Genomic DNA, 16,511 nt, shown 5'->3' on the forward strand with positions numbered 1-16,511 from the left:
TATCAATGTGACCAGTGGGCAAACCACAGGATTTTCCATTGTTAATGTGGCTGAAGTAGTTAAAAGCCCTCAGCTTTGCACTGATCTTTTCAATTCCTTCAGTAAAGGTGTTTGATGAAGTTAATGCCCCTTTCCTGTACTCCATCAAATTTTGCCAGGCACTCAAATTCTGATCACTGCCTATTAATAGTCTGTGACTATTAATAGTCACAGACTCAATACTTTGAGTCTGTGACTATTAATAGGCAGTGATCAGAATTTGATCACTGCCTATTCCAGTAAAATAACCTTTTTTTAGGAGAAGAAATGCTGGTAGTGCAAGGGTATTGAAATATTAATAGTGAATGATCAGAATTAAATTAAAGACATGCTTTAATGAAAGGCAAATTACTCTTGCTACAGTTTTCATTTTCTAGATATCACCATCACTGTGAATATTATCATGCTGATGCTCTTAAAGGTATGGGTTATCAGTTTGTCCACTGCAATATAAGGTACTATGACCACTGGCACAAAATTAATATACATCTTCAATACTGTGTCACAATGATTAATAAGGACATCATTAATAGTTATCTCCATAAAGCTATGCTGCCTCAATATACTATAAGACTATGGAGGTAATTTTCAAGGAATCTACGTGCCAAACACCAGTTTGTTCAAATTTTCCATCATTAGGAAACCCTGACCTGCCTTGATATCAACGTGGGCTTCGAGATACTCAAACGACTAAGAAGCCACCAGATTGAGCTGGGTGGTCAGAGAACAAACTCTCCAAAGCTTGGCCCACTCTACGGGATGTGTGGATACCTTCTTGATAGGAATCAGCCCTGAACAACCAATTGTCCATATAGGGAAGAAGCCTGATCCCCTTTCTGCCTCAAGGATGCCACCATCACCACCATGATGTGACAACCCAAAGAGAAGCACCTTGGACTGGACATATTCTTGGAGAACACAAAAATGACACACTCTCTGATCCTCCTGACATACTGGAACAGGAAAATAAGCTTCCTAAAGACCCAGGGAGGAAAGATACTTGCCCTAGCAGACAACCAACAGCATTGAGTGAAGATTCTTAATGCAAAAAAGTGAAACCCAAGGTTTGGCATTCACTCTCTTGAGGTCCAGAATGAGTCTGAAAGAACTTTTTTTTTTATTATTTATAGTGGAAACTAAAAAGTAATTGGAGTAATGATTCCACCCCCCTCTCCAGCGATGGAACTGGAACTACTGCTCTTGGCAGTTGGAGATGTATTAGAGTCTCCGCAACTATCCCTTTTGATAGCAGAAGCACAAGGAAAAACCATAAAAGTGCTGGAAATGGGAGACCAAAATTCCAAGGAATGACAGAGACTGGAAGTTTGGGATTCCAAATGGCAGATTGAATTTAATGTGGACAAGTGCAAAGTGATGCATATAGGGAAAAATAACGCTTGCTGTAGTTACACAATGTAAGTTCTATCTTAGGGGTTACCACCCAGGAAAGAGATCTAGGCGTCATAGTGGATAATACATTGAAATAGTCGGCCCAGTGTGCTGTGGCGATCAAAAAAGCAAACAGAATGTTGGAAATTAAGAAGGGAATGGAAAATAAAACGGAGGATGTCATAATGCCTCTGTATCACTCCATGGTGAGATTGCACCTTGAATATTGTGTGCAGTTCTGGTCACCTCATTTCAAAAAGGATATAGCTGCATTGGAGAAAGTGCAGCGACCAAAATGATAAGGGCATGGAACGGCTGCCCTATGAGGAAAGGCTAAAGTTAGCTGTTCAGTTTGGAGAAGGGACGACTGAGGGGGATATGATAGAAGTCTACAAAATCATGAAAGGTCTTGAACAAGTTAATGGAAATCAGTTATTTACTCTTTCAGATAATAGGAGGACCAGGGGGCACTCCATGAAGTTAGCAATTAGCTCATTTAAAACAAATCGAAGAAAATGTTTTTTCACTCAGTGCATAGTTAAGTTCTGGAATTCATTGCCAGAGGATGTGGTTACAGCAGTTAGTGTAACTGGGTTTAAAAAAGGTTTGGATAAATTCCTAGAGGATAAATCCATAACTGCTATGACGGTAATTAACAAGCAACAGTAGCTTGTGATCTAACGTTTGGGTACTTGCCAGGAACTTGTGACTTAGACTGGTCACTGTTGGAATCAGGATACTGGGCTTGATGGACCCTTGGTATGACCCAGTATGGCATATTTTATGTTATGTTCTTATGATCAGTGCCAACACCCATTGATCTGAGGCTCTACGGTTCACTCTTGAAAAACAGCTGTAGATGCCTGCCCACAGGCAGGGTCAATGAGTGAACCTGTCGAGCTTCGTTGAGAAGTTCGACCACCCCCTGAGGGGGAGCTGCAGTTAGGCTTGGGCTTTCAGAATGATAGAAGGAATGTAGCTTATCCTCCTGAAGCCTTCGCAGTTTTGGATCTCCTAAATTCCTGACCAGTTGTTCTAGGTCCTCTCCAAACAACAGCCTTCCACTGAACGGGAGTTTCCCCAGTTGAAACTTCAAGCATTTGCAGACCAGCTCCAGAGCCAAATCAGACTGTTGGCTGATATAGCAAGTTGAGAAAAAAACAAGAAGATCATACAAGGCATCCATCAAGGCAGCAGCTGATTCCAACCTAGCTGCTTTCTTCCTTTCTGGCTGTTGGATTCAGTTCAAGAGTGCTGAAGTCTGAACCACCTGACTTGTAGAACTCAAATGTTTTGAGGGATTCTCCATCTTCCTATATTGAGGATCCTTAAGAAAAGTACTTTCCTCCACTGGGAAAGTGGTATGCCTAGTAATAGCTATGACCAAAGCATCTACGCAAGGTACTGGAAGGTACAGTCTCAGATTTTTTTTTTTTACATACCTCTGACATCCAACTCAGGAGCCTCCCACTCTGCCAATACCATCTCCTCTACCTTAGAATGCGAAGGAAAGCCTTTATGGACATACACACCCCCTTTAATAATAGGATCCCACATAGGAACCTCCTTGACTAACTGCATTATTCTGAGGCAGAAGACAAATGATGGAGTCTTCTCCTTCCTCCACAGAAATGTTGCTCACTGAATCAGCATGATCCTCAGGGAGACTTATTTGCCCCCTTCCCCAGGACAGCTGCATGGACCCAGGGCACTAATAGGAGCTTTGGCTGCCTTGGCAGCCTCCCAGAAAAAAAATCAGGCATTGCATCAGGCTTCTGAATAGCACAGAAAGCCTGGTGTAAAAAACAGAAAAACTAATTCTGGGGAGAACTCTGCCGACACAGAAATCTGACCCTGAGGGCCTGGAATCCGTGAACAATGCTGTGGGACTAGAATGAGAGGATCTCCTTCCTCCATTCCAGAAATCTCCTGCTGGTGCCAAGAGTCTAAGACCAATGCGAGAGTGTTGCCTAAGATGGCCGACACTCCCACCAAAACAGCGGCTTTAGAAGACTCTGCTCACAATAGGCACAGACCTGCATCTGACCTGGAATGCTGCCCTAAGTCAGGGGGAGTTCCAGAAAATCCTCCCAAAGGCCACTGAACTTTCTCCAGTGATCTCCCCTACCTGAATGTAAGAGGAGCAGAAAGGCCCCACAGCTGATATGGATGGCCTGCAGTAGCAGACCCTGAGCATCAGCTTATCCCAAACCTATCCCTCGTAGCTTAAGAGAGCTTCCTCTGGCTTGGCTCCAAGGGAAATCGCAGCCTCAACATCCCCCTTCAATCGACCACTTACCTGATAGGGATGCAGGTTAAGATCTTCTTTCTCCCAAAAGATTGCCTGAGCACAATTCTGATACTACTCTCCTGCCTTTGCAACCCACTTATTTTCCTTTACAAGTTCTCAGTCCCTGAGCAAAAATGAAATAGGAGCAGGCCCGGGAAGAGGGGGGAAATTAGGATTCTCTCAGCCTCAAGCCACATAAACCAAACACACTCCAAAAGAATGTTTTCCAATTTTTACATTATATATGGATTGTTTTAATATGGAGAAATTTCCCCCCCTCCGGGACTGGGAATCCCTGTTAATGAGCTCACACAGTGTAGCAACAGCAGCCTGGAATGTAACAGCTTTCAAAGAAATCCTGCTGTACCACCAGTTCATTCTACCATTTGCTGGAGGCAAAGATTACTGTAGTCTCTCTGTGCTGCACTGCCTAGGGGGTGTGATGTCACTAGAGAAAGTGTGCTCTTCCTCCATCTGCTGGTAGGGGAACAAACCACATGTTCAGACTAGATTGGTGTAGCAGGATGAAACAGAAATTAGGTTTTACATGAGTGCTACTTTATTTTCACACGTAAAATATACAGGTGTATATTTTTAAAATAGGTAGAAAGTGTGCGTGTTCAATGCATTGAAATACTTGCTTTAAATGCATTGCATGTATTCGCATGTGTATGTTCCAGGGCAAAGATACATGTATTTTGGGATATGCATGGGTTATAAAATGTTATCTTAGATCGTCGAATGCGTATATGTGTATATGCCACCATGCGCAGTTGTTTGAATATTATTCTCCCTAGCTTTTTCATCTCACTTCTTCCCCCATTCAAATATAGCTAATCCAAATTCTGAAATCTGTCAGGAATTAATGACATCATGAGCTAATTATTTCAGAAAGAAAACAATTTTTCATGGCAAAAAAACATCAGGAAAACAAATCATAATAAAAAAAAAAATAATTTCTAAGCAGTGCCTATAAGCGCTTATAAACTTCATATATTTTAAACTGGAGCTGAAGGCAGATGTTTTCACAAACCTTGGCTTGGCCATTATAATCTTCATCCAAAAAATATAGGGAATTCTGAGCAGCAATGCCACGGAAGAAACGAGAAGATCTCAGGTAGCGCTGGAAGCTAAGTAACCTTCTTATATTTCTTGAAGATAATGGTACTTCAGATTCTGAATGTGCTGGAAAACAAAAATAGGGAAAGCAAAATCTCAGCAGTTACATCTCTTTGAAATGCCTATATTGAAACAAGAGGAATTTTAGAGAGACAGTAAAGCTTTTCTTTTTTGCTAAATAGCAAAACTTTAGCTTTACACTTGTCCTCATTCAGAAAAACAGCACAGTGAGCCTACTTTCTTCAGCACTTTTTTCCTACTATTGGTGAGTATCATGAGCCCATTTTTTCTGGCTACAAATTTAGCTTGATGATTTTCCAGTTTGAAAAACTGTGGACATTAGTAGCCCTAACTAAAAAAGATATTTTGAGTTCTTTGTATAAGCAGAGTTTCAGACTTTGCTTCTGTTATTGGTGGTGGTACATTTGGACAACAAAGAAAAAAAAAAGAATCATGCTGCATTGCTAGAGCCCTGCTAAATCACAGACCCTGAAAAGTAATTGTTCCTTCTGTTTATGGGGCAGTAGTTCAAAAGTAAACATTAAAGAGTAGTCATAATCACTCTGGACTAAAACCGAAAAATCGTAAGTTTTTGATTCTTCAAAGCTGCTCTCATTCATCCCAGGATCAAATCGCATTAACACTGAACAAATTCTCACATTCAATCATCCGATTGGGCCATATTAGTAGCTATTTTTCAAAAGAAACAGTTTAAAATAAGTGTTACTTCTAAACTGTTGTCTTTGAAATTCTTTAAAAACAGACAAGTTTTACTATATGCTTTACTTTTGAAGTATATAGGATATACTTTAAAAAAACCCAACCCAAAAACAAACAAAAGAAAAAAAAACCCCACAAAAAGCCTCACAGAACACTTCTCTGCCACCAACTGGCCAACCACACAGCATGATCAAACAGAGCTTGGAAGAAGACAGGAAGACTTCAGTTAAGCAGGGTCATTTTAAGGCTTGGAAAACCATGAACTGCAAAGAAAGGTGGTTTCAGATATTTCGGTTTCTAATAACCACATTCCTTCTCAAACCTACATTTTCCACGTCTCAGCTTACTGCAAAGCAGGGAAAGTATCAGAAGCAAAATTTTCATTGTCACTCGTAATACTGAGGAGCAAGGTCTGGAAATATTTTGTCATGGAAAGGTTGGTGAATGCCTTCCTGGAATTAGGTGGTGGAGGTTAAAATAATAACAGATTTTAAGAAGGCACAGGATAAGCACAGAAGAAGATCCTTAGTGGCAAAAAAAAAAGCCAAGAGTCAGTAGAAGAATGAATTAGCAGTTGTGGCTGGCTGCAAATATAGCAATAGCTAGAAGACCCCTGCACTTTTAAGAGCACCAGTAGTATCACTGTGAAGTTATTGCAAATTCAACAGTACATGATCACTGTGGAGCTTTAGGAAGTTAGATACCTGAAATGCTTTAAAATGGACACTGTTGAGAATCAGAAACTAATTAGAGGCATAGGAAAATATTCAATTTTCTACCCTCTTTTTTTTTGGGGGGGGGGGGGGGGGGGAAGGCTGGAAGTTCCTGCTTTCTCCTTTTTCTTCCATCTCAATTAGAACTAGTGCTGGGATTCTGGTGCCATGAGCCTTCAATTAGAACGAATTGGACTTTTTCACCTATTTTAATAGGCCCTGCACCCTACTCCCCAATGTTCAGAGTCTGGTAATTGCAGCAACAGTCCATCAATGAGCTCTAAATTTAGCCACCTGTTTTCTCTTGACAACTACCGTGATTCCCTCCTCTCCTCAGAGGCTGTGAACGCTGTCTCTGCAACAGTCCCAGCCAATGCAGAAGCCCTGACTTGGGGATCAACAGGGGCTCTGCAGCATATGCACAGCATAACGCTGCCATTGAGCCACCAAGCCAGCCAGCCATCTCTGCCCTTTCTAATGGAACACAGGGACAAACAACTTTTGAAAAGTATTCTGTCTAGCCAACCTATTTTAGTTGGTATATTTCTGCTTTAAGAGATAGAAATGTTTTAAACAAGTATTTTATATTTTATACATATCATATAGCCCTATACACTAGAAACAAATGTAATTTTAAATGCCTTATGATCCTTGCTGGGCCTCATTAGGCAGCTGCTGGTGGTATATGAGCTTTCTGATCAACTATGGAGGAAAATTTCAGATCCAGATGAGAACTAGTCCCAAAATTAAAAGTAAACAACTTTCAAATTTGATGTTTGAGTATTTTTTGTTTTGTTTTTTAAATCTCCCATGCACAAGCATTTCAAGAAAGTCAGCTTTTGCATCAGCTTTTGCATCAGCTTTTGCACACTAATGATGCTATGTACTAAGTGTTCAAGAACCATATAAAATTTATTTAAAATAATTTAAATTCTGCCCTAAGACAAGAAGTTCAAGATGGATTACAAATTCACACAACAAAATTTCTGAAATACATAAAAAGCAAAAACATAAACATAAAATTGGAAACTCTGAAATAAATAAAAACTAAGAAATCTGTTTCAATCTGCAAAAGCTAAGATAAAATAAAATGCTTAATGCTGCTTCCTAAAAGCTTGGAAATCATTAATTTCACAAATCATTGTGGGTAAAGCACCGATCACAGAAAATGTCAGTTGCTAGGTTGAAACCAAATTAATAATAGAAAGAAGAAGAATTACTAGTAACTTTGTTTGTGGACCCCAGTACAAGAAAAAGTTATAAAACAGCAAAAGATCTTTTGAAATACTGAGGATCCTCACCTCTAGACTCCGTGAACATGTCAAGACTTGAAGTGCCAATAAAGAGATAACTCCCAGGACAGAAGTAGCTGGCAGGGATAGGACAGGAAGGAGTCTTCACCTGTGTTGGCCAACTCCCCCCTCAGATTGAGCCCTTGAGTTCCAGTGGCTGGCAGGACTCGAGGACATCCACAAGAGCCGGGCTAACACAGGAACACACACACAGAACAACGTGCCCATAGGAGACAAACAGTACAAACAAGCCAAGACAAGGAGACACAGGACAAACAAAAAGAAACCAGAAGGTCTGAGAGTGGGTGTTTACAGTTTACAGTGATGCACACGTTTTTTGCACAAAGGAGCTCGATAAAGGAGTTGCTCTTTTGTGTGTGATTGAGTGGGTAATTGAGAGTATCAGTACTAGTCTAAAATCCTTGGATTAGGGTGTTTTTGGTTGAAATATGTTTATTATGATTGCCGTAATTTTGGAGGAAGAAGTTGAATTGATGGGTTACTAAACCATTCACACTGTAAGATAATTAAGACTCATCACATGTTAATTTCTATTCCAAGAGTCTCTCTTTCACATTTATCACTAGCTTCTTCATTACCTACTTAAAGATAAATGGACAGGCTAATAGAAAATAATTGGGATGCTAGTTTTAGCATCTTCAGTGTGGGACATATGTTTGGTTTAATCACTAATAGGATTTATGAATACTTATCTTGCTTTCACCAACTTGTTTGCCATGAAGGCTAATTTAAAGAATATTAGGTGATTTTAATATGCAAGATGCAATGTTTTTTTTAGCAACTAGGTTTGTTTTGGGATGAGTCCAAAATTTAATCTGACCACTCAAATTTGGCCATACTCTTGCTCGTCTTTCTCAAAGAACGTTAGTTACAACATATATTTGATCATCACTGCTGTGAAGTCCGTTTGCCAGATAATTTTCTTATTTAAATGCAGGTTATGATACCGGAGGTTAGTTTCCATGTTGATTTAAAGGTCAACTCAACATTTAAATGTCGTCAAATGGATATGGAACAGTTGTGTATTCAATTGATTCCCATTTTGAATGATAATTTGATCAATGTTGAGTCTGCAGTCATTAGCTGACTATCTTGCATAAGGTACTTGAGGTTCTGGCACGTCCGGTGTTTTACGTCTGGTAGACAGAATAATGCCCTTGATATTCTGGAGAGCTAAGTGCAATCAGACACCAGTTGAGAAAAGTTGAACGTGCTTTGCATAACTTGAAATCTCTTAGAACTTAGTTATATTCAGAAGTATTAACAGCTTAAGAAGAAGAAATATTTTTCATCATGTATTAATGCTTCGCTGAATCAACCTCATGATTTATCCACATGATTAGGACATTGGTTGACCATAGCCCTGCTAAATCTATTGAGGGTGAAAAACTTGCAGTTTTTCCTTAGCATTCACAGTGAATTTTTCCAGTGTTCCATTAAGTATGATTTTTATCTTGATGAGTGGCTTTGGGAGACAGTTTGGTTTCTCCTACAGATGATTCACATATCTCTAATCTTAATGATACTAACTGCCCCATGAGAGTGCTTTATTGTGCTGTTTAAGACACTAAGGAAAGAACTTTGTGGTTATATAACAAAGGCAGTGAATGCATCTTTGTTTGAAGGAGAGTTACTAACTTCTCTTAAACTGGCATCGGTACATCCTGTAAAACTTAAATCCTGATGTCCAATCTCTTTCTTTCAAGCTAAAATTCTTGAATCTGTTGTATTAAAACAGTTACATGATTTTATTGAGACAGGTAATTTCCAGTTTGATTTTTGTAAAGTTCAAAACAAACTCTGCTTTTATGAAGTTTTGATCATATCGGTACTTTTTATTTAAATTAATTTTCTTAGATATATCTTAGGCATTTGTTACATTTAACCATGATCTCTTACTGGACTGTGTGAAGAAAATGGGTATCACAAGTGATGTTTTAAGGCAGTTTAAATTGTACCTAATTGTTTTCAGACAATTGTAATAAGCAATTTTGCATCATCTTTGACTGCTTTACACACTGGCATCTTTCAGGGCTCTGTGCTTTCAGCCACCTCAGCATATATAGTTTTCCTGTATGCCAGCTTCTGGGCAACCTAAGCATCTGATTTAACTGTATGCCAATGATATACAGTTTTCTCTCCCTATTTCTACCACTGTGGCCAAGGCATTACCGGTAACTGTTTCTCATTGTTTAGTTTCCATCAATGGGTGAATGTCACAGAATAGATTAGCACTGAATATTAAAAAGAACAGAGATTGTGCTACTGTCATGGCAAGAGTTATTCTAATGTGCTGTCCTACATGCTTTTTGATTGTTTTCATATTCGTAATTCTAGTGATTACCAAATTTTAGGCATCTCCCTGATTCCATACTCTAAGATAAATGTAGCAGAAAGAGAGAATTTATTTATTTGGAACTTTTATATACCGACATTCATGTGCAACATTGCATATCACATCGGTTTACAGCGAAATGTTAAAAGCATAAACTAATGCATTACATCAAACAAGGGATACAGGTAACTGGGATCAAAGTTACAAATAAATACTCAGCTCTTCCTGAGAGCAAGAAACTAAAACGCACAGTATCACATTTCCAGGATACATATCAGGGAATCAAAGCTAACTTTGCTAGAAAACGAAGCCGAGAAGGAACAAAACATATGAAACTGGGTGAGAATGGACCAATGGGTAAATTACCCAGGGGATGGGGTAAAGGTGGAGACAATAAACCAAAGGTTGAAGACAAATTTACTAACATGGGTGGTAGAAAGATGCATAACCTGCCTGCAAAGTTATGCCTTGTTCAGAGAACGAAAAGCTAACTAAAAAGCTAGTCCAGTTATTAGAGAGAGAGATGGATGGGATCATCTGAATTAAGGAAAAGCTTGATAGAACAGCCAAGTTTTGAGTCTTTTTTTTTTAAGGTTGTCGGGCATCGTACTTGCCAGAGATCTGGAGGGAGAGCATTCCATTGCGGAGGGCCAGCTGTGGAAAGTGCTCGTTTCCTTAAAGAGAATTTGGCAGGGGGGCGTAGAGAGTGTCTCTATAAGCAGATCTAACCGGTCTAGAAGGTTTGTGAGGACGAAGAGGGATATTTAGATCAAGCAGAGTGAGATTGTGCATGGCTTTGTGTATAATCATTAGAATTTTGTACTGAATTCTAAATTTGATTGGAAGCCAATGAAGGCTCCGCAGGAAAGGTGTAATGTGCTCTCTTTTGTTGGTCTTGGTCAGAATCCTAGCCGTGGCATTCTGCAACAGCTGCAAGGGTTTGATGGTGTTTGCTGGGAGACCAAGAAGAAGCGAGTTGCAGTAGTCTATTTTTGAAAAGATGATGGATTGAAGAACTGTGCGGTAATCTTGGAAGTGTAGGAGGGGTCTCAGCCTTTTTAGGACTTGTAATTTGAAAAAGCAATCCTTTGTGGTGGTGTTAACAAATTTTTTTAGGTTAAGTTGGTTGTCCACGACGACTCCAAGGTTTCTCACATGGGAGGAGAAGTTTGGTTGAACAGTGAGATGATTGTTGGATACTACATTGTTGTCGGCCTGGGAAATGAGGAGGAGTTCTGACTTATTGGTGTTAAGGACTAAGTTGAGGCTTGTGAGAAGGTGGTTGATAGACTGAAGGCAGTTATTCCAGAAGCAGAGGGTTTTGGGGAGTGAATCCATAATCGGGATGAGTATTTGCACATCATCGGCATATATGTAGTGAGTTAACTTTAGATTTGTAAGGAGCTGGCAGAGCAGGAGAAGGTAAATGTTGAAGAGGGTTGGGGAGAGAGAGGAACCTTGAGGGACTCCCAAGGAGGAGCTGACAGGGTGGGATTCTTTGTTGTTGATTTTGACCTTGTAGAACCTGTTGCTAAGGAAGGACTTGAACCAACTAAGTGCGGTACCCTTGATGCCTATGTCAGCTAGCCGATCCACGAGAATTGAGTGGTTCACCGTGTCGAAGGCTGCTGATAAGTCAAGAAGACAAGGTTGTTTTTTTTCCAGACTCAGGAGTATGGTGTCAGAGAGACTTGCGGAAACCGAAATGAGCTGGGGCTAGGATTTTGTTTTCATCCAGATATTCAAAGTTGCTTATTGACGATTTTTTCCAAGAGTTTAGAGATGAATGGTAGGTTAGCTAAGGGGCGGAAGTTAGCCAGATCAACAGGTGACAGATTGGGTTTTTTCAATAGGGGTTTGAGAATGGCAAGTTTTAGGGAGTCTGGAACTAGACCTTGTGTTAAAGAGCAGTTAATGATTTCTGCAATAGGCTTGGCGATGGTTTTTGGGATGGAGATGAGTAGATTTGAAGGAATCGAGTCTGATGGGTGAGATGCAGGTTTGTGCTTCTTGAGCAAGGTTTCTATCTCTAGGGATGAAGTGGGCTCAAAAGCTTCAAGGCTTGTGCTGTGTTGTAGAGAGGCGGAATAAGGGGGAGGAGGCTGTCCATTGTTGGTGATTAGCGGGGATATCAGATTGGTGATTTTTTTCTCAAAGTAAAAGGCGAGCTCTGAGGCTTTGCTAGTTGCTTGGTCGTCTGGAATAGTTGGGGGAGACTGGTGAGAGTCGAGACGTATGAAAACAATGCTTTGGAGTCGAAGATGGTGATGGATTTTCTGTGCGAAGAAATCTCTCTTTGTTTGGAGGATAGAGATCCTGTAACGGTGCATGAGGGATTTATACACAGTCTGATTCGTTGAGGAAGGATTTTTTTTTTGCCAGATGTGTTCTCTGCTTCTTAGTTCTTGCTTGAGAGTTTTCAGTTCTGGGGTGTACCAAGGTTTCCTGTTGTCTGGGTTAGAGTGTAGAACTTTAGTGGTTAATGGGCAAGTTAGGTCAGCTACTTTATTAGTGATCTTGAACCAGGAGGAGGCAGCCGCGTCTGCATCTGAAAGGTCCAGATGGTCTAATTCTTTGGATAGGTGGGAGCTGAGGCTGTCCGTGTTGCACAGTTTCCTGAATTGGACTGTGGTTTTATGTGGAGATTGGGGAGTAGACTGATTGATTTTCAAGACTGTGGTGATCATGTCGGTGTGGAGGAAGGAGTGAGCCCTTCATTTAAGAAGATTAGGTCCAAAGTGTGTCCTGCTTTGTGAGTAGGGCCGTTAATGATTTGTTTGAACCCCATATAACTAAGCGTGGAGAGAAACGTTTCGCAATTGGAAGAGTGAGGAGTCGTATCAACGTGAACGTTGAAGTCTCCCAAGATTATAGCGGGGGCATCTGTGTTGATATATTTGGCTATGCGTTCAATTAGTGGGGATGGGTCTGATTCAAGGAGCCCTGGAGGGGCGTAGGTTAGGCAGATTTGAAGAAGATTAGATTTAAATACAGAGAATTCAAGGGTAGAAGTTGAGTTTGTATATTGTAGAGATAATCCTAGCTCTTTTTTTGCAGCTAATAGAAGACCGCCGCCTCTTTTTTAAAGTCTGGGGATTGAAAAGACGTCATAGGTATGTATCGGAAGTTGGTTGATTAACGCTGTGTCCTCTGGCTTCAGCCAGGATTCGGTGATTGCGCACATGTCAGGTTTGGCTTCTAGTAGATAGTCGTAGAGGAGGTGAGTTTTTTTCGTGAGAGATTGTGCATTAAGAAGGGTTAATGAGAAGAGAGTGAGGCCCACTAGTTGATTCAGCGGTGAGATCATGCATGATAGGAATCAGTCTTTTTTGTTGAATGATGGGAAAGGTAGTATTAAGTGGTTTCTGCGGTGGTTGCTGATGATAGGAATTGAAAAGGTGCGCATCCTTGGGTCTTAGTGGATATGCTGGTTCGGGGGGGGGGGGGGGGGGGGGGGGGGGGGGAGAAGGGGAACCAGGCTGAGTCGATAGGAGGGTGAATGATGCAGGCCTGAGGTAGAAAGGGATGAGCGTCAATTGTAGATTCAAGTCCCAGTGGCTACCTAAGTCTGCACTAAGGTGGATGCACTAAGGGGCGCACAAAGGGGCAGGCGCCTTTGGCGCGCGACACTGGTGGAAGGGCTGGGGTTTAAATCCCCGCCCGCCGCCGCCTGATGATGTCTCAATCGCGCCCTGCCCTGATTGGCTGCCTGCTGTGGGGCGGAGAGAGGAGGAGCCTCGTGGCCGGTGGTGGAGCCGTCGGCGGTAAGTGCGGCGTTTAGATGGCCTTATTGTGGCATTTAATTATTGTGGCATTTAATACCAAAATCTTCATGTGATGATTTGAAATCTGTCTACATGCTGCGATAACATCTAGTTTAGCCACTGTAATTCTTTGTACCTTGGTTTACCCTAATCAATTTAAGTCTATAAAATAAAATGAGTTAGAGTGCATAGCACTGAATGAAGAGGCAGATATAACTGGCAAATCAGATACCTGGTAGAAGGAAGATAACCAATGGGATACCGATACTAGAGTAAAAATGATACTGCAATGATAGGATGGATCAAATTAGTGGAGGGATGGCAATCTATGTTAGAGGGCATAGAATCGAAACTGGATAAAAGTTCTATAGGGAACAAAATGTACTGTAGAATCTTTATGGATAAAAATTCCATGTGAGAAGGGGGATAGAACAACAGTGGGCATGTACTAGCATCCATCTGGCCAGAATGAACAGACAGACGATGAAATGCTAACAGAAATTAGGGAAGCTAACAAAATTAGCAATACTGTAATTTGTGATTTCAATTACCCCAGTATTGATTAGGTAAATGTTACATCAGGCCATGCTAAAGACAGTTTCTAAATGAAATATGACTGCTTCATGGAGCAGTTAGTACAAAAATTGACAACGGGCAGGAGCTATTTTAGACCTAATCCTTAGTGGAACGCATAATTATGTGCAAGAGATAGTGGTGTTAAGGCCACTTTGCAATAGTGAATCAAATTTGACTTCATAAACTGGAGAACAATAAGAAATCTACTGCGATAGCATTTACCTTTCAAAACGTACACTGTGATAAAATGAAAACAAATGGTTAGGAAAAAACTGATAGAAGCAATTACAAAGATCAATAATTTGCATCAGGCAGACCTTATTTAAAAATACCATTTTGGAAGTCTAGACCAAATGTATTCCACACATTAAAAAAGGTGGCAAGAAGGCCAAACAACTGCCAGCAAGGTTAAATAGTGAGATGAGAGAGAGACTATTCTAGCCAAAAGAACATTTTCAAAAAATGGAAAAGGGATTGAGAATGAAGAAAACAGGACACTGTACAATCACTGGTAAGTTAGATGCAAAGCATTAATAATGAAGGCAAAGTCAGAATTTGAAATAAAGCTTGTTGAAGAAGCAAAAACTCATGAAAATGTTTTCAAGTATACTTGAAGTAAGAAGCCTGTGAAGGAGTCAGTTGGATCAAGGGACAAAAAAGGTATTATGGAAGGACAAGACCATAGCATAGAGATTAAATTATTTGCTTTGTTCTTTACTAAGGAAAATATAAGGCAGATACCCATGCCAGAAGTTGATGATTCTGAAGAACTTAAACAAAACTCACTGAACAAGAAAGATGTACTAGAGTAGCTAATCACCTGGACCAGATGGTATACATCCCAGAATGCTAAAAATGAAACTTGCAGACCTGTTAGTAATTTGTAAGCCATTTTTAAAATAAGCTATAATATCTGAAGACTGGAGGGTAGCCAATATAACAGCAGTTTTTAAAGAAAGTTCCAGAGGGATCTGGGAAACTATAGACTAGTGAGCCTGATGTTAGTGCCGGGAAACTATTCTAAATAGCAAAATTATTGAATATATAGACAGACATAGTTTAATGGGACAAGCCAATGGGTTTAGCCAATTTGCTACATGTTTTGAAGGCATGAATAAACATATGGATAAAGGTAAACCAATTGATACAATGATTCTGGATTTTAGGATAGTGTTTGAACTACCACCCCTATAGGAGACTCTTGCAGAAATTAAAATCCTTATGGAGCCTCTTAGGGAGACTTAAGGGAGTGGATTATATATTTGAAGACTGAACTAGGTACAAAATTGTTTTTGCATAGGGAGGGTCCCAGGACTGATTGTTGTGGGATAAAGAAGTAAATTATAGATTTGGAGGGGTTTAGAAAAGATATTGTCTGTAAGTAGGGGAAGGAGATGTTTATTGCTTCCAAGAAGAGTTTGGAAAGAGTGGATGGGGGATAAGGAGGAAAGTAGAGGGAGGGACAGGAAAGGTTTGATCAATGCCCATTCTGTGATAAATTAATATTTTATGATTTAGTAGCATTTGAGGCACCTTATTTGTCACAGAAATGTAGATATCAGAAGGTAGTATAATTATGTCCCAACTTTGGCTCAATGGATATAGTATGGTTTATCAGGCTGGATTGGGGAAAAGGGGAGGAAGAGTGGCTATGGTTTTTAAAAAGGTATGGAGGTAGAATTTTCAGATCACCAGGGCTTGGAATGGATTTTGATGACCTTGGAAATATTTCATAATATATGCATGTTAGTTGTATATATTCCCCTGGATGTGAAAAATGAAGTTAGATGGAATTATGGAATTTATTGCAAGGATTGAGTTGAAATTTCCATTTCTTTCTTGGTTGTGGGAGATTTCTACATCAGTGTTAAGGAGGATTGTGTTGCAGCTCAGGAACTCCTTTGTAGGGATGCCCATGAATGGATTTGTGGCAGTTAGTTGGTGTACCAAAATATGTAGGGGAACACACAGATCTTATGTTTGCTTTGGCAGATATAGGATATGAATGTAATCCTGGGTTCTGTGGCACACAGGTTGTGTCATGGTCTGACCATCAGTTGGTTAGATAAGGCTTTAGGGAGTCTATGGATAAGAGTAGAGACAGAAGGTCTCTGGTAGAAGAAGAAGAAAATTAGAGTAGATGTAGGATGATTTAAAGAAGAAGTGAGAAAGAAGTTGTGGAGTGTGATGGAAGAATCTACGGAAGATTCAGCGTATGCTTGGTATGTGAACATTGAACAGATTTTAGATATT

At 40.2% G+C, this 16,511-nt stretch overlaps 1 protein-coding gene across 3 annotated transcripts in view; it reads right to left on the reverse strand.

Moving 5' to 3' along the window:
• The window catches only part of PDE7A (phosphodiesterase 7A), a 302,593-nt gene that overhangs the window by 77,312 nt on the left and 208,770 nt on the right, over nucleotides 1-16,511 (reverse strand). For all 3 annotated transcript variants that reach the window (XR_003854831.1, XM_029591390.1, XM_029591391.1), the window contains one exon: nucleotides 4,752-4,903. Coding sequence is in view for 2 of the 3 variants with exons in the window: in XM_029591390.1 (XP_029447250.1) it covers nucleotides 4,752-4,903 (152 nt within the window). In the remaining variant the exon portion in view is untranslated. The remainder of the gene's footprint in view (nucleotides 1-4,751; nucleotides 4,904-16,511) is intronic.

Source organism: Rhinatrema bivittatum, chromosome 2 (genome assembly GCF_901001135.1).
Source record: "Rhinatrema bivittatum chromosome 2, aRhiBiv1.1, whole genome shotgun sequence".
In the NCBI taxonomy this organism is placed as follows: Eukaryota; Metazoa; Chordata; class Amphibia; order Gymnophiona; family Rhinatrematidae; genus Rhinatrema; species Rhinatrema bivittatum.